This window comes from Strigops habroptila, chromosome 14 (genome assembly GCF_004027225.2).
Source record: "Strigops habroptila isolate Jane chromosome 14, bStrHab1.2.pri, whole genome shotgun sequence".
Taxonomy (NCBI): domain Eukaryota; kingdom Metazoa; phylum Chordata; class Aves; order Psittaciformes; family Psittacidae; genus Strigops; species Strigops habroptila.
The window spans coordinates 3,238,489-3,260,708 of NC_044290.2; the positions used below are offsets into that span (position 1 = coordinate 3,238,489).

At 51.9% G+C, this 22,220-nt stretch overlaps 1 protein-coding gene across 2 annotated transcripts in view; it reads left to right on the plus strand.

The window, feature by feature from the left end:
* MGAT5B (alpha-1,6-mannosylglycoprotein 6-beta-N-acetylglucosaminyltransferase B) overlaps window positions 1-22,220 on the plus strand; it is a 69,839-nt gene that overhangs the window by 20,326 nt on the left and 27,293 nt on the right. For both annotated transcript variants that reach the window (XM_030506501.2, XM_030506503.2), the window contains exons 3-8: window positions 3,939-4,083; window positions 13,263-13,375; window positions 14,730-14,803; window positions 16,254-16,424; window positions 17,280-17,444; window positions 18,083-18,252. In XM_030506501.2, the coding sequence (XP_030362361.1) occupies window positions 3,939-4,083; window positions 13,263-13,375; window positions 14,730-14,803; window positions 16,254-16,424; window positions 17,280-17,444; window positions 18,083-18,252 (838 nt within the window). The remainder of the gene's footprint in view (window positions 1-3,938; window positions 4,084-13,262; window positions 13,376-14,729; window positions 14,804-16,253; window positions 16,425-17,279; window positions 17,445-18,082; window positions 18,253-22,220) is intronic.

Below are 22,220 nucleotides of genomic sequence, written 5' to 3' on the forward strand. Positions count from 1 at the left end.
TGGCTGCTCTCTCTGCCATCCTCTGGATCCCCATCACACCCCCCAAGCAGCCATTCTCCAGGTGTCCGGGTCTCTGGTGCAGGTTAACAAATTAATCCTGGTTTTAAAAGAGTCACTTCAGCACTTTTTCTCCTCTCTTTTGGTTTTAATGAGAGACACTTTCTGAGAGATGTAATAATCATTGCCAAAAATGTCAACTCATTCCCGTTTATCCCCCTTAAGCTTCTGGAACAACAAAAACAACAGCGGCAAAGACCAAGAACTGAAAAAGAGGTTTTGATGAGAAAGGGCTTCAACTTTATCTCCAAGAGCAAGGGGAGGGCTAGGGGGAGCCGTGCCCTCGACTGCTCTGCTCTCTGACAGAGTGCTTGAAAAGATAACTCAGGGAAGGCTGAGATTTATTCATTTTATTACTATTTTTTACTTAGGATTTGGGGTGGGTTTTCATTTCTTTATTGGAGAAGGAATATCTCCCTCACTGTTGACAGCAAAGCTCAGAGCTTTGAAAAGCTTTGAAAAGCATCCTGGAATTTCTCAAAACCTGCTGGGAAATTGGATGGTGGCAGTGACACGAGGGGACATCTCAATGAAGCCAGTGGGAGAGCCGGGGTGGGGTTCAGCTGTGAGGCTGGGGCTTGCAGCCTGGAATCCAGGGGGAAACTGTTTCATTCCAGTGGGACTATCCTTATCCCTCCTTACTGATTTGGGAGCAGAGCTGTCTCGTCAGCCATGCTTCCATGGTGAGGACGTGGGGCAGGCATCCTTGGGTGGGTTGCCTGGGGTGTGGATGGGGCTCAAGCAGTAGGAAATTTCCATTTCTTGGTCCTCACTGAGCATGGGGCAATCCCTGGGCAGCTTTTCCTGGGCAGCAGGGATGCAGTTGAGCACTCCTGGGTGCTCTTCATGGACATCAGCTCACTGCTACTGCTGGAAATGTGAGCCCTATGTAGCTCCGTGCCTCAGTTTCCTTCACCCCCCTGCCCAGGGCAGCATTAGCCTCTCTTAGCGGGGCTGAAGGGGCTTGCAGGACCCATCCCTGCAGGACCCCCCAGGTCTGTTCTGCAGGGATGAACATGGTACTTGTGTCTGGGTTTTAATCAGGGCCCAGAGCTGTTCCTCTGCCCAGGCTTTTCAAGCAGCCATTTACATTTCAAATGAGCTGTACCACTAAACAGGCCTTCATGGGTAACTGAATGCAGCCCTGCTACAAACTGGGGTGACAGCCCAGCCCTCAGCGGCAGAGGCAGCAGCGGCTCTCAGTCCTCTCTGTTGCCTTCCCAGGCATGGTCTTGCATGTTCAAGGATGTTCAAAGCATGTTCAAGACCAGGTTGGACACAGGGGCTTGGAGCAACCTGCTCTAGTGGAAGGTGTCACTGCCCATGGCAGGGGGTTGGAACTGGATGAGCTTTAAGGTCCCTTCCAGCCCAAACCAGTGTGGGATCCTACGTTCTTCCTGGAAAACAAGCACGGCCTGACACCCCCATCCACGCCCCCCCAAAATAAGCTGGGATCCAAATCCTTAGGCCAGGGGTACCACTCCATCCATGGAAATGGGGTGGCTGTGGTTTAAGCCCTTCTGGGCAGCTCTAGGGGCTGTACCAGGTCCTTTTCCTGACCTCCAGACTGACCCACTGGCACAGGAGCACACAAGGGGGATGCACAATCTCTGTCTCACTCAAAATCTGAGTTCAAGGTCCAAGCTCCGACACCTTGGCAGTGCCAGGATGTCAGAGCTGGAGCAAATCCTGAGCAGAAATCCCTATTTGGGGTGGCCAGACCTGGAAGCTTCCTGGGGCAGGGTGCTGGGGGCCACGGGCCAGGATGACACCAAAGTGGGCTCAGTCCTGTGGGGAAATAACTAATGTGGATTTTCTGACTAAAGCCCATCTTGGAGCTTTTGTATTTTCCTTGGCAGTGTTGTGTCCAGTTTGCTCAGCTGTGTTTGGGGAGGCCCCTGTACAAACTGAGCTCCATGGTCCAAGTTTCCACTTCTTACCCCGTATCCCATCCTTTCATTGCAACTTCATTGGCACTTCTGCCCTTTCATGGGACAGGCCGTGACTTGTGTCCCATCCAGAGAACTGGGAGACCGTCCTGGTGGGACTGGCTCCTGCATTCCCAGACCCATCCGGTGGGGCTGCATCAGACCTCGGGCACCCACTGGTTCAAGTCAGTGACTTCTTCCCATGGAAGTGCAGGGAGCATTTTGGGAAGAGCCTGGTTTCAATCTCCAGGAATTGAAGGGGTTTTTCGAGGAATTGCTTTTGCTCTCTGTTTTTCTCCCATGTTGTTAAGATTTGTGAGGAAAAATAGTGTGTTGCTGATAATCTCAGCAGTGTGGGAGAGAGCCATTGGTGAGGCTCTGGGTGTCAGCTTCTTAGAGGGGTTAAGGCCTGGTTTGTAACCCTGTGCTGATGTGCCGGCAGTGATGCGATGCTGTCATAGCACCCAGTGGGTGAGAGCCTGGCTGGGATATGAGTGCTGAAGCCCCCATATTTGTAGTACTAATGCAGACTTCTCCATAGACCAACCGCAGCATCTGGAGCTGGAGTTAGTGGTGATTTACTGGGAGAGTGGAGAGGGAGCCGGGGCTGCATCTCTGCAGCGGCGGGAGCTGTCGCCGTGAGCCGGTTCCCACCATAGACACACACGTCGCTCTCATCTGGACACCAAAACCATCTAGAACTTACACTTTGTGCTGTTTAATGTGCTCAGCGGCTTGAGTCGGCTCCTGCAGTGAGGAGAAGCCTGTGCGGGGGCTGACCCTGGCACATGATGCCATTGGGAACAGCCCCACTCCATCCCACTGCCAGGGCTGAGCTGGGTGCAGGGTGCTGGGGGGGATACAGCCACCCTCTGGCTTTGCAAGATCTGTTTTGGCATCTCTTTGGAGATGTGTGACATGCCCCTAATTCCCCACAGCCACTGAAGTGTCCAGCACCACCTGCCCAGCTCCTGCTGCTCCCTCGGTTAAATATGTGCTGCCTCCTGAAAAGCATGTGTGAGTGGAATGGGGGAGATAAGCAAAATGAGAGAAGTTCAGGGGATTATGCACTGATTAAGTTATTACCAACATGAAATGAGCAGCGTTGAGATGAAACAGGAGCTTTATTTTCTGTTCTCTGGCTTCACGCTCGAGGCTCCTGTCACTAGAGCACACATCAAACTGGGAGCCGGCAGCTCGTATATCCCCTGGTGCTTTCAACACGGCAGTGGGTTGGTGCTGTGCAAACCCATAGGAAGTAGAGCATTAAATGGGGCTGGGAATTGGGGGCCTTCCCTGCTGTAGGGGGTTTCCAGAGATGCAGTGCTTGAGGTAGAGCTATACCCAGTGCTGGGGCACCCACCCTGTAGCAGATGTAGGGAGAAAAGAAATTGCCTGCAACAGGAAGATCCATGGCTGCTGGGAGGATGTGCTGGGGGAGAGCCACTTATTTGCTTTTGCTTAAGCATCCCCAAAGGCAGGGTACTGGGCTAGGTGGGTCTTGGAGAGTGGAAAATAGGAGTTCAACATGAAAGGCTGGTTTTTGTGTTTGAGAATGAAGTCGATTTCCTGTGAGCACTCAGGACAGGCAGGATCTGGTGGACAAGTCAGGAGTTAATGCTGGAGAGGGAGGTGAGGAAGCTGGATCCAGAGCTGGTTTAACCACTGGCTATCAGGAGCTGCAGCAGCCCAGCGGGATGTGGGCACAGGTAGGGAATAACCCATGCTTGGGCAGGGCGATGGGGCTGTGGGTCTGTTGCAAAGCCAGGGAGCGAATATCAGGACAGCAGGGCACCAAGATGGTCCATAACCCACCGATCCCATCAGTGGGGCTGGGAGCACAGGACCAAGAGCAGCTTTGGGGCTAAAGTTGTGGGGAGGGGGATTTTCTTGGTGTGACAGAGCAGTGCCCGGCCCATGATGTGTCTCACTTTGCTCTTTGTGTGCCTGCAGTGATGGGTGCGCTGGAGTCCCGAGGGGTGCTGCGGCGGATGAGCGACATGCTGGAGATGCTGATGAAGAGGATGGACATCCTGGCCAGGCTGGAGAATAGCACTGACTTCCACAAAGGGGATGAAGCACGATTCCCTATGGACAGGTCAGTCAGCCATGCCAATGCCCCATAAAGACCCTGTGGAATGGCTTGGGGGAGTTGCAGGAGCAAAAGAACCCCAGTGTGTTCTGAGGTGTTGGGCTGAGCTGCTCTGTGGGGATGATGGAGCTCATGGGCCTTGGGCAGAACTTCCACAGTCTTGTTGTTTGCCATGTCTGGAACCCTTTTCTTTTGGGATTTCTGAAATTACTATGATTTTGGGGGTTTCCTATAGCACTTCTCCCAGCTACTAGTGCTGCAGGGTGTCTACTAGCTACTAGTGTGAAGGGTGTCTGGTGGAGCTTGAGGTGGGACTCGCTGGTGGCTGGAGCAGTACCTGGTGCATGGGCTGAGCTCTCTCTGCCATGAGGATGGTTTCTTTGCACCCATATCCCTTGGGTAGCTGTGGAAGTGATTGTTGTTTGAAATCCAGGTCTGATCTGTTCAGCCTTGGAGTTGAGCGAGGCTTAGAATAAAATATAAGCAAACTGTCAGGTCCTGAAATGCTCGCTGGGCAGAGCTGGTGTCCTGATGTACACATTGCATCCATCCAGGCTAGCTTGAGAGATGCTGTCAGACCTCCCCGTCATGACATGCTGGTTTGCTAAAGAGACATTTCCCTTTCCTTTGAGAGACTTGAAACATTTATTAATCCTAATGTGGCTGTCATGCCAAGGCCTGCAAAAATGGTAGCTAAAGCAACTTGAAGCGATGTGGACTTACGCCATCCAGAGGGACCTGGACAGGCTTCAGAGGTGGGACAATGTGAACCTCATGAAGTTCAACAAGGGCAAATGCAAGGTCCTGCACATGGCTTGGGGCAATCCCAAGCACAAATAGAGGCTGGGCCAAGAATGAATGGAGCAGCCCTGAGGAGGACTTGGGGGTGTTGGGTGATGAGAAGCTCCCCATGACCCAGCTTCAGTGTGCGCTTGAGCCCAGAACCACCCCCTCTGTGCTGGACTGCACCCCCAGAGCGTGAGCAGCAGGTCAGGGAGGGGATCCTGCCCCTCTGCTGCGCTCTGGGGAGACCCCCCCCCTGCAGTCCTGATCCAGCTCTGGGGCAACAGCACAAGAGGGACGTGGAGCTGTTGGAGCGAGGCCAGAGGAGGCCCCGGAGCTGCTGCGAGGGCTGGAGCAGCTCTGCTCTGGAGCCAGGCTGAGAGAGCTGGGCTGGGGCAGCCTGGAGAAGAGAAGGCTCCTGAAGGGGAGACCTTAGAGCAGCTGCGGTGCCTAAAGGGGCTCCAGGAAACCTGGAGAGGGGCTTTGGACAAGGGCCTGTAAGGACAGGCCAAGGGGAATGGCTTTAACCTGCCAGAGGGGAGATTGAGATGAGCTCTTGGGCAGAAGCTCTTCCCTGTGAGGGTGCTGAGGCGCTGGCACAGGGTGCCCAGAGAAGCTGTGGCTGCCCCATCCCTGGCAGTGTTCAAGGCCAGGTTGGACACAGGGGCTTGGAGCAACCTGCTCTAGTGGAAGGTGTCCCTGCCCATGGCAGGGGTTGGAACTGGATGAGCTTTAAGGTCCCTTCGAACACAAACCAGTCTGTCTGTGAATGTGGAGGGGCAGAGATGAAAAGACTGAGGAGCAGTGCTTGGGATGAACTTTGCAGTGCAGAAGTCAGTGTAGGTTTTGCTCAGGTGAAGTCATAGGTGACATGTGAGCAGTGGGTGGCAGGGACGTGACGTGCAACGGTCACACTGCCCTGTTCCATGTCACTGGAGCCGGCGCAGGAGCCACAGTGCATCCTGACGGCTCCCACCTCTCATTCCCACCTCTGCTTCCTGCCGTGGCTGCTTTTGACAGCTGCCGGGGTTCCTGTGCCTCCCTGTTTCCATCATCACTTCCATTTCTCTCTCTGGCATTCCTTACGAGGCTCTTCTGCGCCTATGATGGAAAATAGTGTGAGTGAGCCTGTAATTAAAGGCTGTGCTGTGCCATACTGCGTGCACACGTGAGCTAACACTGCACAGGCAGCATGGAGTGCATGGTCTTGCCTTTTAAGTAACAGCATTTCAACCACTGAAAGAATATAATTTACCTTGGTGCTGAGGATTATGTTGTTTTGAGGCTGGCTGGTACCCAAGTGTGCAAGGAGGACAGCACTAACCCAGAGAGGAATGGACAGAACTGTGATAGCCAGCGACTGGATGGTGATCACTCACATTTGATGATTTTCTTGGCCATTCTCATGTTAAAAGAACCAGTAATTTCAGGTGATGGTGATTCTGTGCCGCAGCAGGTAAGAGAGAAACTTAAACACGTTTGTGTGAGCTGGCAGCAGGCATTGCAGATGGGATCTTGTGTTTGAGATCTGCTGTCTGGCTGGTGACTCCGAGGCTGTCACTTGGAGAGACTGCAGAGGATGGGAGCTTATGGACCCAGTACGTTAAAACAGCCTTAGGTTTGTGTATGAGCTGAGATGGGCTTGAGCAGTAGAGGTTAGAAATGTCTGAATTTTCAGGAAGAGACAATCAGGGACCACTAGTTTATCACCTTTTGCTCCTTATAAATTACCCCTAAAGTGCACTCAAGTCCCTTCACTTGATCCTGCATCAAAACTGACCTGTGTCATCTCCTCATCTAGAGTCTCTGAAGATCATGTTTGGTCATGGGGCAGAACAACTCTAGATGAAGCAAGCGGATGGATTTTTGCTGTGATGGTCTGTATGAAGCACTGGCAGCATTTGCACGTATTCGTGAAGCATTTCCCAAGTGCTCCCCTCCTTCTCCAGGCTTGGCTGGGGTCTGTGGTTGGAGGAGATATGTTGGAAGTGTTAGAGCTGTGCTGGCTCTCAGCTGGTTTGAGTGGCTCTGTCTACTGTCACTCATGCTCCCTCATCTGTAGTGCCCATTCTCGGCTCATCCTGGTCCCTGTCCTCCTTTGTAGGGTGCACGAGACAGCTGGAAGGGTGCAGAGCCAATACACCCTGTCTGCTGCCTGGCTCTGGGCTGACCCACTGCTCTGATGGATGATGCTCTCCAGAGCTGCGTGGAGCATCCCGGGGGAATCAAACAGCAGCTGGTGCAAAACCTGGGCTGAGACCCTGCAGAGTGTCCCTGTCCCTTTGCGGGTAACCCCCAGGGACCCCTGTGCTGAGGGGGATTGGGCACCACCAGCTGCACCAGGACTGAGTGATGTTTCCTGAACCCAGGTCAGCCCCATTGCAGCAGAGACACGCTTGTGCTGTTCAGTATTAGGAGTGTGGGACTCCACCGAGGGCTTGTTTCCGCCTTCTCTTCCTGTCTGTGTCTCTTTGATCACCAGTGACTGACTTGAAGCTGTCAGCAAGAGATAATACAATTAAAGGGTGCTGATTTCAAAGGAATTTTATTCTTTAAAGCAGCTCTGGTTAGCACAGCGGCCACCTTCGTCTCCTTCGCTGTTCAGCAAAGCCGCGAGCATGGGCTTTGCAATTCCACTTCCACAAAAGTGGATAAATCCTTGTTTTCACAAAGCACTGTCCTGCTTAACACTGGATCTCTGACACAATCAGGAGGGCTTGGTTTTGCAGAGACCAGATGAAGAGGAAGGAGGTGAAGGCTTCTGTGGGCTTTATGGAATAACCCATGAGCACTATCCCTCTCCAGCACTGCTCTAGCGGAGGGCAAGGGTGACTTTTCCCCTTGGAAGCACAAGGAGGAATTTAAATATAGGGGGTGTAATTAGTGACCTGCCTTGGAAAGCCTCCCAGCTGCCCAGGCAAGCAGCTTTATGTGGCCAAAAGTTGCTCCAGGATCTTCTTTGCTCTATAGATGCTGTCTGATTGAATACTGTACATATGCCTCTATATGTAGCCTACCAGCCCGTTGCAATGCTTTGGATAAAACTCTTGGAAAACCCAAATGTCCAACATCCTCCTTAGGAGAGTTGCCCAGAGAGTTTGTGGGATGTGATGCTGGGGTAGGGGGACACAGGCTGCACCCGTAAGTCCACTTGCTGTGCCCCTGGGTGTTGCTGCTTTCCTTCTCCAGCCCTCCCTGGGCTCCCTGCTGCCTGCACCCTGCTCGCACTGGGAAGGTAAGTGATGGGTTCGCTAATGACAGGCAGCAGCCTGCCAGTCAGCTGCAGAAAAATCAATACCACTGTTAATTGAATGCAACCCTTGTAAGTCATCAGAGGGGAAGAAAATTAGAAGTACTTATGGAAGCCTCCTGGAGAGCTATTTACTGGGCTAGGGAAATATTAGTTTGCAGTGGAAGTGTTGCTCTCCTGCTGGAAAGGGCTTGGGAGGGAGGGAGGGAGGGAGGGAGGGTATCCAAAGTGGCTGACCCAGCCAGTGCTGGGGCTCAGAGAAGTCCTTTTCCAGGAGCTGGGATGTCCCTGCCCATCCTATGCCCACGGGGATGTGGCAGAGGGGAAGGCTGGGATCTGCAGAGCTGGCATCCCTGGTCATCCCTCATCCCCACATAGTGGTTAGCCTGCAAAGGGTGTTATTTGCTATCGACTGATTAATCTTCAAGCTTAATTACTGCTGAGGCTCAGTTAATTTCCACACACTTCAAGTATTTGTTCTTGTAATCATTACATGACTCCATATTCCCCCAGTAATTAAAAGTCGCACAATATGACACTAAATGGGTGATGTTCCTGTATCCTGCCAGCCTGGCTCTATTAATTCCTGAATCATTGCTGTCGGTGAGCTAGCTTTAATGAAATCACTGCCAGATGCTGCGGTCCCCTGCCATGGAGGTGAGCCCCAAGCAGTCTTGGAGCCCTCTGTACATAGTCTCCTTGGCGTGCTGCAGGTATCAGTGAGGGCATCTGCAAGGTGAGGCTGATGTCTGCAGCATGAAAGCTGGAGCAGGCAGAGCCTCTGGGAAAGGTGAGAGCCTTTCTCCCTGGTGCTCTCCTTCCTCACAGGTAATGCAACCCATTCCATCCTGGCAGACGTGGTGAGATGTTTCTTGCCAGCTCCTGTAGACATCTCCAGCCCAGTCCTGGATGCTTCCAGGATTAGCTTGGAGGGGATGAGCACAGAACAGGGGTTCAGTGAGGATCCCTCAGACTGGGATCCCCACCAGGGTCAGGGGAGGACATGCATGGGGAAAATCATGCTTGGACAGTCAAGATAAGCTGCTTTTCTCTCTAAGGCAGAGCAGAGAGGTGGCTGTGTACCATGAGCAGGGTGGCCAGGTGAACAGGGTCCATCCATGTGCTCCCTCCTTGCCCAAGGGGCTCTGGGCTCATTGGGAGAGACCTGCGGCTGGAGCAGCAAAAGCTCAACACCATCTCCAGGCATCTTTCCCTGCTGCTTTCTGCTCTGCCTTGGGTCTTTGGGTAGAAACCCCCATCTTTAAAGAGGCGAATGTCAGCACAGACATTGTAATGAGCAAGTCGAAATCCTTTGGTAAACTGCTCTGTGCAAATGTTGCATTTGCTGATGTATTATCTTCAAAACATCTGCTTTTCTCCATCTGTATTGGTCTTCCCAACGTCACTGCTTTCACCAGTTAATAGCAAGAAATATCGGATGAGCAAGCAAATATGTTTAGGGCTTGTATTATGAAGACAACGCACAAATAGAAAGAGATTCATCTTTTCATAATGACGCTTTTATAAAAGGCAATAAAAATACAGTGCCTTGTAAAGGGATAAACAGGCTGAATCTGAGCTACTGCTGAGGGGTTGGGGACAAGAGAAAAAGTGAAGGGAACCAAATTAATGCATAAAAAAGTAAAGGAAAACTCAACCTCCAGCTATATTACATGGCAAATGATCTGCCAGTGGGGAAAGATACATCTTAATAGCAGTTTTTGAAAAGAGATGAATACTGTATATGGTGCATTATAAGGCACAGCGTGATCTGAATTTTAATCAATATGGGGAAATATAAATCTGAAAATAATAAAGAAGAAATCAATATTGATGGTTAGAAGTAAAAGTACTGTATTTGCTGTAGTAAATGGTTTTAAGGTCCCAGGGAAAAAATTGTTCTAGAAAACCCATAGTAATTTACTATAGTTTCAATAGCTGGCACAGCCCAAGTGCATTTTGGTGGCATTTATATTGTCACTATAGAAAAATATAAAAAGCAGTAAGGAAGAAAGAAGGCAAAATAAAGCCCATTGCTGCTCCCTGGGCAGCAGTAGCGCTGGAAGCCAGTTCTTTCCACTGGGTTGGCAGAGGCCGTGCTGACATCCCAGGCGGTGGGATAGTCCCCTCCTGGTTAGCTATCACTGAGCAGAATGTGCCACTTATGTTGTCCTTCTCAGTGCCTCCAGTTACTAAGAATAAGGCATCAGATTCTGACGAGCTGCAGAAAACCTTTTCTCATTTGAGGTTTTGTCCTCTGCCCAGGTAACAAATGAGTGTGAGGATAGGTGATGTAACTTATGCTTAACCTTCTTGTCATCCATTTAATATGTTAAATGAAATTTGCTGCTCAAGTGATAGCCTTGTTGCCCAGCAGATAAAAACACTCAGGTGGCTGACTTGGTGTTGCCCATGTTAGTGCTAACGCTGAGGCCCATCAGTGCTCTCACCCCGAGCATGAAATCCTCGCTTCAAGTCATGGGGATTTGCAGAACAATAGAATCCCAGACTGGTTTGGGTTGGAAGGGACCTTAAAGCTCCTCCAGTTCCAACCCCCTGCCATGGACAGGGACACCTTCCACTAGACCAGTTTGCTCCAAGCCACATCCAACCTGGCCTTGGACACTGCCAGGGATGGGGCAGCCGCAACTAGTGGATCCGAATTAGAAAACTGGTGTGACGAGTAAGGGTGAAGAGCAAGGAGGTGGTGGGAGATTTGAGCCTGGCTCCTTATTTTTGAGAGACATTTCCCACTGGTTTTGCATCTTCTTAATACATGCCGAGAACCACAGGGGGCATTTTTTGTGTCACTTTGCAGTAACCCTCTGCATTTCAAGCAGAGCCTTGCAAAGCCCATGTGATATGGCTGTCTTGTTTGGGAGAACTGGAAGTGCTGTCTGAGTGTGATGATGAGGCACATATTTTACATCAAAGGGCTCTGAGGGGAAATCTTTGTGTTTGAGGGCAGCTGTGGCTTACAGGAGCTGGGCAAGCTGGACTAACGCTGAGCCAGATCCATCACCTGGTGGAAACCTGGCTGTGGATGGAGTTTTGACAGGACTTAGGCTGGCCGTGGGGCTGAGCCTGGAAGAAAACTGCATATTTAGGGTAATGATCCTGATTTGAGTGTGTTCATGGGTGCCCAGTGCTCTGCCCTGGCTGAACTGAGGTCTGGGGATCATCAGAGAGGAGATGGGGACCCAGGCTGCTGGTGACTTTTGAGATTCACCTGATTACTTGGGTGTCTGGGAGCATGTTTGGACCCAAGTGAGAATTAGGATAGCTTCTGGAAGGAGAATTGGACTGTGGGCTAATCAAGATGCTCTGAAATGCGGGAGCAGGGCTGCTGTGGTTATCCTTTCTCCTTGCCATGAATGACAGAGAAACCTGAAGAGCATCTCCACCAAGCCAACATCTCTCTCCTGTTGTTCAAGCAGGAAGTTGGGCTCACTGGCTCCAAATTCACTGCATCCTTGTGCCATTTGCTCCTGAGCTGCCCATCCCAGCCATGCCCTGTTTACTGAGTTCCTGTCCATAACCTGCATGGTCTGATGGCTCTTGCTGGTGCAAAAGGCTTGCAGGAATGGGAGTTGTGAGCTTTCAGGGCTGGCCAAGCTGTGCAGCCCTCAGACCAGGAGCATTCTATCTTCTCAGAGCCGTGCTGTCAAGCAGAGCTTGTCACAGGTCATTTTTGTGCCTGTATTTTTCCATGGCCTCACGAGCAACCTCCCCGCTGCAGCGGTTACGGTAGCTGGCAGGATACCTGGGGTTTATTCTCTGCAAAGGTTGAAAGTTACTTGGGGGCAATGGTGTCCTCTGCATTTAGTTGTTATTTCCTAAAAGCCGAAGATCTGTGGCTCTCTGTGGAGGTATGCAGGCTGAATATTGATGGTCATAAATCACGCCAGGAGGAAAAATGTGGGCTGCTTGCTGCTAGCGAATGGACTTTAAATCAACAACCGAAGCAGTATCGGTTCATAAACCCAGGGGTTTTTTTTAGCCTTGAGGACAGAGGGACTTTAAATCCCAGCCTTCAGGTTCACTGATCTGCTGGAGAACAAATGTAAAACTTCACCGGGACGGACCTGACATCAGCACATATTTTTTGCGCCAGGAGTACTCCAGGTAGCCCTTTTGGATTTGCTCACTGCGTGTGACATTTCCTTGTATTATAATAATCTCAGCAGCAACAGCAGGAAAAAACTTACGACTCAGATGCTGCAGAAGGGAAATTATTTACTGCTATAACAGCACTCGTCGAGACGTGGTGGTTGTTTGTGGTGGAAATGGCAGGCAAGGTGCTGGAGGTGGAGAGCTTGCTCCTTATCAGGGCACTGCTGCTGACGGATTGAGTTCTCTTGCCCTTTTGTATATTACACCAGGTTTTAATTGACACCCAGCTTCCTTACAGTGCTCAGTGTGTTATGTAGATGAGTTTAATGGTGCTGTTTACTCAGGCCGGTATTGATTGCGAGGTTGAATTCAATAGATGGCATATGCAGCTATTCAGGCTGGGGGAATCTGATCTCAAGCCTTAGTGGAAGGTGCCTGTGGACTTTGCTGGGGCTGCGACACCTGGCTTATGCAGTGCTGGTGATGCTTATCCTGGCACCCTGTCCCTTGCCAGGAGACCTGGAAAGGCTCTTGCGTAAACCTTTGGTGGATAGGCTGATGCCATCCATGTGTCCTGCGTGTTTTGCATCTCTCTGCAGTCTGCTCCAGGCACACAAGCTTCCTCAGCCCTCCTCCTTCTGTGTTTTGCCTTCTGTGTTATTTTTTCCCTCCCCTGTTTTTCCCAGCATGGCTTCCACAGCAGAGGAGTTTCAAGCACAGCACATCTGAAATAAGAAGAACAATTTTTTCCAGCCTATTTAACATTTCCCCATGTCAAATGCACAGATGTACCCGTGTTTATCAGCACACTGTGAAAAAATGCCAGAACACTGACTTTCACAGGTTTTAAATCAAACCTTTTGGAAGGCAGTGAGTTCTTTGGCCAGTATACACTGGACCAGGCATTCCCATGTTGCATCCTGGAGCCAAGTTCAACCTGTTGGCAGCTCCCAAGGGCGGCAAGTTTGCTATAAGCACCCCTGGGTGTCACCAGTGGGAGACATCAGTTTTCAGAGTTAATTTGGTTTTGTTTTCCCAGGTTTCAGCCAGCAGCTGGCCTGATGGAGAGGATCCAAGCTATAGCTCAAAACGTCTCAGACATCGCAATAAAAGTAGATCAGATTCTCCGGAACAGCCTCCTGAATGCGAAAGGTGAGCGCCCCTGGGGGTCCCCATGCTACAACCCTCCTACATGTTATGCAGTTGCAACAGGGAGATCCAGCCAAGCCTACCATGAAAAATTTGGCAGAAACACAGAGGGGTGGATGCTGATCTGGGGTTACCCAACTCATCCCAGTCTGCAGGACTAAGGAGGGCACCTGAAGCTCTTTTGCAGACCTCCTAGGGCTGTTTTGTGTCCGGCTCTGTGTGATGCAGCACATGGTCACACCATCTTCTTGAGGGAGAGGAGGTCCAGAGTGTGCTCTGAGCTTCCTCAGAGGTTTCCAGGACTCTCACCTTGCTGTTAGAGCCAGGAAGGCTGGAAAAGCTGGAGGCTGCACAGGGAACTACTCTCCGTGGTCTCTGATAGCAGTAGTCTTCTCCTAAGAGTGGTGCCTCAATTGATCAGGAGGACTTGAGAGCAGGGAAGATCAACCTGCAGAGGGAAAAGACCTGGGACACTCCTGCCCGCAAGGGGCAGGAATGGTGACAAAGATGAATTGGTGTCAGAAGTAAATGCCACAGGATTAAATGCAGAGTTAAAGAGGAGGAGCAGTGCCAGCACAAACACCTGGATAGAAAAATGGGATGGTTTGGATCCAAAGCCCAGGGACTGGGATCCAGCACCAGGAGAGATGTTGCCATCCCACTCTGGCAGTGTTGGCAGAGCATCTGGGGCCTCCAGATGTTTCTTCACATGGCTGCATGGTTCCAGGGTTTGGGCTGGCAGCCCAAGTAGAAGACGATTCCTTTGCCTCTTCTACCTCATGCTTTTTCAGTTATTGGCAAAGGCTTATAGGAAGGGTGGTATCTTTTGTTAATCCAACCAGAGGAAGAAAAGATCCTATTGCCTTTTTAGCCTCTTCTGTGCCTTATTCCAGGGCTGACCCTGGGGCTAAATGTTCTCTCAACAGCTCAGCAGGACAATTTTTATTGCAAGTTTACAGTGTGAAGGTTGCCAAGTGCTTCCTTAGATACTGCAGCCTGTTTAAAGATGATTAACAGGAACATGGGGAGGTGGGACCTGGGGTCTAGAGCTGGCTGAGAGCAGCAGAGATGTTATAGAGAGACCTGCTGAGATTTAGGAAAGGAGAATGTGCTGTTGGCATTGAAGTAGGGCTGGGGGGTTCCTCTGTTTCCTCCCTGACCGTGGGGAAGATGCTTCGTGTCTTGGTGTCCTGCTCCATCAAGTGGGATGGGGCTGTTTGCCTGCCCAGCTGTGATGCCTGTGAATGTGCTCTGGGGCTGGCAGCTCCATCCCACCCCCTCCTATCCCATCCCAGCATTTCTAGCTGTTCTGCTGGCACATCCTGGCTCTCCCCACACCCAAATTGTCTTTCTGCAGGGGCAGAAGGCAGGAGGGACCAGTGCGAAGTGCCCAGGGACCCCAAGTACCCTGACTGCGCTGGGAAAGTGGAGGTGAGTTGGGATCGCCTGTCTCGGAGAGGGTCTTGGCCTGGGGTGGATGCTGCTGGGAAGGGCAGAAAGCAAAAATCACAGGGGTTAAACTGGGAAGGGCAGTGGGGATGGGAATGCTAGCGGGAAGAAAACTGTCTTAAAACAGGAAAGGTGCAGCCCGTTGCAGGAGCAGAGCCAAAAATGTGGAAAGCAAAGCATGGCTGTGCTGCAAGGAGAAAACACAAGGGAGGTGTCCAACCTCCTCTAGGAGCCTTTGCTATACGAGTGTGACTGTTTTCCATCAATCATAAGGCGTATACCTTTAGTTCTAGTGCATGAAGCACTGAAATCACAGTACCCAGAGGTGCGCAGGCAGCAGCAGAATCAGCCCTGTGACACCACCTCTGCCTGCAGCTCTCCTTGCCTGTGGTTTCTGTGTTTAATGACAGAAGCACAGCGAGGAGAAAGCACTGTCACATCATTGTTAAATATCTGGAGCCTTAGCTAGTGTCTGGGGAATAATCTGAGCATCAAAGAGAAGAGCATCTTGTTAAGGTGGCCAGGACCTCCATCTCAAACAGGATGTCTTGCCTGACCCAGCCTGCTCTTTACACCTGAATGCAGCCTGGCATTTGGCCTGGAGCATGACTGCTTTGTCAGAGAGCATATTTACATGAACTAATTAAAAGCACCTCCCTCTTCCCTCCCCTTCCCAGCCTCCTGCTTCAAGCTCAGGCTTCTGCAGGGCTGAGTCTCCCTGAAAAGATATGTATTAAAATGATACTGGGGAGTTGTATTTTCCTCTTCTGCTGGTGCTAGGCATCCTTTCCTTCCACAATTTGAGTAAATTCCAAAGGTAATTTGATTATGGAAGGCTGGAATTCGATCTCCTGTCTAGGTGATTGCTGTGTTTTACATATTGGGCGCAGCGACCTGTCTCCTGAGTAGATTTGTTCTTGTAGTTGAATTAGGAAGCGGCTGGCAAGAGCTGTTGTGGGGGATGATAAATCACTGCTCCAGTCACTGGTTATTCTTCTTCATGTGAAATCATCCTTCGGGACCAGGGGTGGATCTGTCTTTTGCCCCGCTGCACCCAGAGTGATGAGATCAGCAGCTCAGCTTGCTCCCCAGCAAAGCTATGGAGGAGAAAACCCTGTGGTGTATCATTTCCAAGGGATTAATAGCTGTGTCTCAGGGGAAGGCTCGTGTTGGTGCTGGAACCAGTGCTAGAAACCTCAGCAAACCCTCCTGGCTCTTCCTCTGCTCCATGTACCCTGAAGGCACGGGATGGGCAGACATCAGCACCACTGGTGCTGGGTGTGTGCTGGTTTGCAGCCCTTTCCCACCCTCTGCCCTTCATTTCTAGCCCCCAGCTAGGGAATGGTGATAGAGAATAGGGGTTGCCCATAGCAGGGGCAGCTTGCAGAGGCTGTCGGAAGATGAGCCCCACATGTTTCTTTGCCCCCCACAGTGGATGAGGGCCAGGTGGACCTCTGACCCCTGCTATGCGTTTTTTGGCGTGGACGGCACCGAGTGCTCATTCCTCATCTACCTCAGCGAAGTCGAGTGGTTCTGCCCTCCCCTGCCCTGGCGAAACCGGACAGCAGCTCCTCCTTCACCCCCACCGCAGCCCCGTGAGCAGGTAAGGTGGGGACAGCCTGGTACTGCCTGTCCCTGGGGCTGGGGGAGATGGTGGCTTCAGGGGTGCTGGAGATAAGTGTTCCCAGAGCCAGCAGTGCCAGCAGGGCTGTGATGGCTCATGTGGGTTTTCACAGAGTCCCAGGCTGGTTGGGGTGGGAAGGGACCTTAAAGCTCACCCAGTTCCACCCCCCTGCCACAGGCAGGGACACTTTCCAGCAGACCAGGTTGCTCCAAGCCCCTGTGTCCAACCTGGCCTTGAACACTGCCAGGGATGGGGCAGCCACAGCTTCTCTGGGCACCCTGTGCCAGCGCCTCAGCACCCTTGTCATGAAAGATTCCTTCTGTATATCTAGTCTGAATCTCCCCTCTGTCGGTTTAAAACTGTTACTGCTTGTCCTATCACAACAGGCCCTATTAAAAAGTCTGTTCCCAGCTTTCTTATAAGCCCTCTTTAGGCACTGGAAGCTGCTCTATGGTCTCCCCTTAAGGAGCCTTCTCTTTGCCAGGCTGACCCAGCCCAGCTCTCTCAGCCTGGCTCCAGAGCAGAGCTGCTCCAGCCCTCGCAGCAGCTCCGGGGCCTCCTCTGGACCTGTTCCAACAGGTCCATGTCTTCCCTGTACCGACGAATCCAGGATGTCATGAGATGGTCTGGGTGCAACAGGGCCCCTGGGATGGTGCATTAAGTGGAGGAGCTGTGGTGTCAGGTCTGGCGGCACCAGGGGAAACCGTCCATCCATCACCAACTCACAGCACCTCAGCTGCGATGGGCAGCCCTCTGCCAGCCCCTGTGGCACCAGAGGCTCCTCTTGCGGCTCCTTTCCCTACACTCAAAACACAGAGCATGCTCCTTTCCTAGGCAGCTTTCCGGAGCGACCTGGCTCCCCTCCTGGAGCTCATCGGCACGGGCAAGGAGTCCCTCAGCTTCATGAAGAAGCGGATCCGGCACTTGGCCCAGCAGTGGCTGCGGGCAGCTCGGCGCCTCGAGCAGAAGCTGAAGGGCCGGCAAAGGGACCAGAAACAGGTATGAGCAGATTGCAAGGCAGGGGTTTGTGGTGTGGAGATGGAAAAGTTGAGCCTTTGGGAACACGGAGAGTGGAGGCAGCTGGGATGTGAGTGAGCCGGGAGGAAAAGTCATTTATGGAAGCACGTGGGTCTGCAGGGTTGGTCTGTGGTTCATTGGCGTGACTGTGCCCGCATTTGGGAGGTTGCAGGACTGGTGTTGCTGAACAATGGGACGCATTTTGGAGGTGGGTCCTGGTGGTGGGAGCCATCACCCATTGGCAGCGGGCAGGGTGTCTGACATCTCTGCCTGGGTGCCAAGGTTGTTGGCCCTCCCATTCGTGTTTAGGTGGTGCCTTGCCCAGGAGATCCAGCTCTGGTCCATGGCACAGACTGTGATGTGCATCGGGAACATGATCCTGGTCCCAGGATCCAGAGTGCCAGCTGATGGGAGCTGGTAAACTCTGACTATTGGGTCTTTGCTAGTTGGACATAGATCTCTTGTCTTTATGCCCAACTGATTTCCCTCATTAATTTCAGTGTGCAAAAGAAGGTGGAAGGAATCAAGGACCATAAGTAATTTTGGGCCAGAAACCCCAAATTGTCCCTTTTCCCCAGCACCAGTCTTCCCAGTGCTGACCCATCTCCTTGTCTCTCCAGATCTTGATCCATATCGGCTTCCTGACGGAGGAGTCGGGGGACGTTTTCAGCCCGCGGGTGCTGAAGGGAGGCCCTCTGGGCGAGATGGTGCAGTGGGCTGACATTCTGGCTGCCCTCTTCCTCCTGGGACACAGCCTGAGGGTCACGGTCTCCCTGAAGGAGCTGCAGAGGTGGGTGCTGCTGTGCTATGGGTGCATGGTCCCCCCTAAGAGGGTCTGCCACTACATGTGGGGGTTACATTGAGGTCTTCCATGAAAGCACAAGGTCTGCAAAAGCTTGGGATGGCTTTTCCCCTACCTGCATTCTGGGCAGCACTGGTGCTGTACCAGTGCAAGTGTTGGCTGGGTGCAGACCACCAGCATCATAGCTAGGATCAGTCCCATCCCTTCTGCGTCCCAGGGAAGTGGGAAGGACTGGTGCAAAGCAAGGCTTTGCAGCAGGGTTTGGCATGGGGTGCATGTGGAGATGTCTGGGGCAGGGCTCTGCCCTTTGGTCCTGGTGCTGGATCTGAGCAGCATTACCCCCCTGCTGCCAGCACACAACATCACCCATGTCCCCTGATGCCTGCCTGGAGGTGGGTATGGGAAAGGCTCCATTTTACTACCCATACCCCAAGGATGCTGTCTGTGGGGTTGGTGGCCATGCAGCTGCAGGATGCAAGTGTCCTGCACGTCACTGGCTATTGCCACCATTCATGGCTGTGCTCAACACCTGTGGCTTCACCAGCGTTGTTTGAGCAGTGACTGTGCTCCCTTCCTTCCTTCCTTCCCTCCTTCCCTCCCTTCCTGTTCCGCTGCAAGGCAGCTGAGGTGGCTGCCAGAAATAACCTGCATCCCTTGCCATGGGTGGCAGCCACCAAGGAGTCCCTCCTCAGGAGGTGCTGGTGGTGGCCTGGGGACCTGCGGCGGAACTGGCTGCTGCTGGGGGCACTTCCCGCAGAGAGATGTGCTTTTTTTGCCATGGGATGTGGGGTGATGCAGGGTGAGAGTGTGCAAACAGCTTCGCTACACACACAACAACTGAGACAGCACAGAGACAACTGCAAGTGTCTCTGGACAGCACCTTGTCTCCCGGAGGGACCAATATTAGGTGGAAAAAGTAAGAGGGAGAAGATAACTCTGTGCCACGTTCCTCTCTGCTGGTGTAATCCTGTTTCTACTGGGCTGACGCTGCTGCCTCCTGTAACCTCACAAGGTTTTCTCACTTCCTATGAGACATCTGGAGTGTATGGCAAGTGCCAGGGAAAATGCACATTAGGATTATAAATCGAGAAAAACCTGAAGCTGCCTCTGGGACCGGGCAGGTTTGCTGTGATGCTAAGCCAGCATCGGCCACGTACTGAGCTGTGCTGAAAAGAGAGTGAAAAAACCCAACAATCTTGGAATAAAAACAGCAAAACCCCAGCCCCTGCAGCGTTCAGAATTAATAAACAGAATTAGCTCCCAACTAATTAACTCAAAAAAATAATCCTGGTCTTAATGTAAAAGGCAGCAGCTTCTCAAAGAGGCGGGCGTGCATCGCATGGCTTGCTGGGCTAAATAATACTCGTGTACTCAAGGATGAAAGAAGCTAATGGCTGGGAGGGTGTGTTGTGGTGGTGCTGGTGGTGGTGGTGTTTGTGTTTTTTAATGAAGAGCCTCACGGTGGTAGTTTAGTGAGGGGAAGGAGCTGCTGAGTCTTACTGGGGTGTAGCGGCATCCCTCTGGGGTGGCTCTGGAGAGACCTGCGTTGCGTTTGTAGTATTTGGGCTTTCTCAGAAGCACAGGAGCTTTGACATTGGTTGGCAGTGACGAGACCTCCTCTTCTGACATGAGTCTGAATGTGTCCCATCCAGACCCATGACCTCCAAACCCCAGACCTCCTCTTCTGACATGGGTTCCCTTGGATGCCTGGGAACAGCAGCTCCATCTCTCCCCCTCATCGCTGCAATGGGGGATGAGCGAGCCAGGCTGGGGCTGCGCATCTTGCACTTCTCTCTGTCCCAGTGATAGAAACCATCCCCACCTCCCTGAGCACGTCCTGTGCCTGGCTTTGATGACATTTAAATACTGGATACTCACGTCGTGAGCTCATGTCCATGTTGATGGGGCTGGGGCAAGTGGAAGCAGGACCTGAGGCTGTATCCAGGTCCCCTCTGTCCCTTTGCAGACCGAGCCCAGTGTTCACTGGGACCCTCCTGCAGCCCATCAAGAGATGGGTTAATGGAGGTGTTGGAGAGGGAGCAGAGGTGTGTGTGTCCCCAGGGGAGGCAGCAATCCTGCTGGGCGCTCACAGATCTCTCAGCAAGGTCCCTGCAATCAGGCTGGTATGGCATTAGTAGTGGCTCTAAGCAGTGCTGAGATAAGCTGTCACCCGACCACAAGCGTGTGGGAGGCTTAGCAGAACATGTGTAATTAATCCTGAGCTGTGCTAATAGTTAATCTTGGGCTCTTTGTTAAAGCCTGGAGGGGACTTTACCTGCAGCTGCAGTTTCGGGCAGGGGTTGCTATGCAGAGAACCAGAGGATGTGTGAGGGACTGTAGCTGAGCTGCAGAGAGAAGCAGAACTGAAGCTGTGTCACCATGGACGGATCAGCCCAAATACTCTGATTTCTTACCCCTCTTGCGCCTGTGCAACCTCCTGAAGCAGCAGAGCTTTGCTAAAGTTGTCCTCTTCCATCCCTGGTGTCTCTTGCTGAGCTCGTAGCGGGGGGGGGGGGGGGGGGGGTGTTGGGGTTATTTTGTTTCAGCAATGTGAAATGCTCAGTCCGCTTGTTTATTTTCCTTTGACACCCCATGCTCCTTTCACGGCTTGGAGCTGTAGCTGCCTTTGCCCAGCACGGCCTTCACAGAGCAAACACTGGTGCCCATAAATTATTCAGCACGGAATAACCTCTCTCCTGGTTTGTTCTTTGTCTCTTCAAATTTCTGAGCTGATTTTTCTATGCATATTGATCATTGGCAAGGGATCACTGGCGGCTTTGCCTGCCTGCGCTTTAGCCAGTAGTTATCTGAGAGCTGTTCATTATTAGCATCTATATTGATTGCAATGCAGCAGTGCCTGGAGGCAGTGGTCAGGATTGGGTCAAAATGCTGGGGATCAGGAATATGCAGAGGAAAAATAAGTCCCTGGTCCAAAATATCTGGTGATGGAGGGTTGGGGGTGAAAACAAGTTGGGAGCATGACTGTGGTGTGCTGAGCATCTCTCCCTGCCCGTGGGCTCCAATGGGGAGAGCAGCAGATGCCAAGCAGTGAAGAGCAGGGGGCTTCAATGATTCTTCCCTTGTTTTGGGGGATTGATGTTAATCCAGAGCAAAGCCAAGCAGCTCTGGGATCTGCAGGCTTGCTCCATAGCTCAGCTAAGCACTGTCCACATGCCCCTGTGAGGTCTGAGATGGAATCCACTGAGCTCAGCCCTGGTTGTCCAGGGTTAGCTTATCTTTTGCCCAGTATAGACCTCAAAGACCTGTGAATTCTGCTTCTATGTCCTATCAGAGGCTAATTTTTCTCCTAGTGGAACAAAGTGCAGGTTTTTGTCCTCTTTTGCATTTCCTGGTGAATTTTTTAACTGCTTCTGATGCATCTTGAGAAACAAGGGGTGAAACATGGGATTATCTGGTGGCTGGTGCATGTGCAGCTCCCCAGGAGGAAAGCAAAGCATTGAGCTGGAGCAGGAACTGTTTTTCCACCCAAGGTTGATACCGGGTGGGAAGGGGCAGTGGAAGGAACCAGCAGCATTTTGAACACTGTTTCAAAGCAGCGAGGGAAGAAACATCCCAAATCTGAACACTTTAGTCTTGTTGAAGACCCCTTGTGCTGCTTTGGTAGCCAGAATGTGCTTACAGGGAAGTGGGAAGGTGCATGTGTATGCGTGCTGCTTGGTAAAAGAGGAGTGGGAAGTGCCTGAAAGACCTGAGCTGGGTTGTTAATGAGGCAACTAATGATTAGATGTTGGAAAATTAGAAGCAGCACTTCAGAGCCATGGCAAAAGCCTCAACAAGCCAAAATTCTTCCTCTGGGGCACCCATGCCCCATGGGGAGGGATGTACTTAGCCTTTCCCCCCAGGAGAAGGGGTACTGCTGGGACCTTCAGCTCCTACCCCTGTCCTTAAGTCATGGGAATTGTCATGGTGGCATCTCCAGCTGCTTTTGTGGGGCT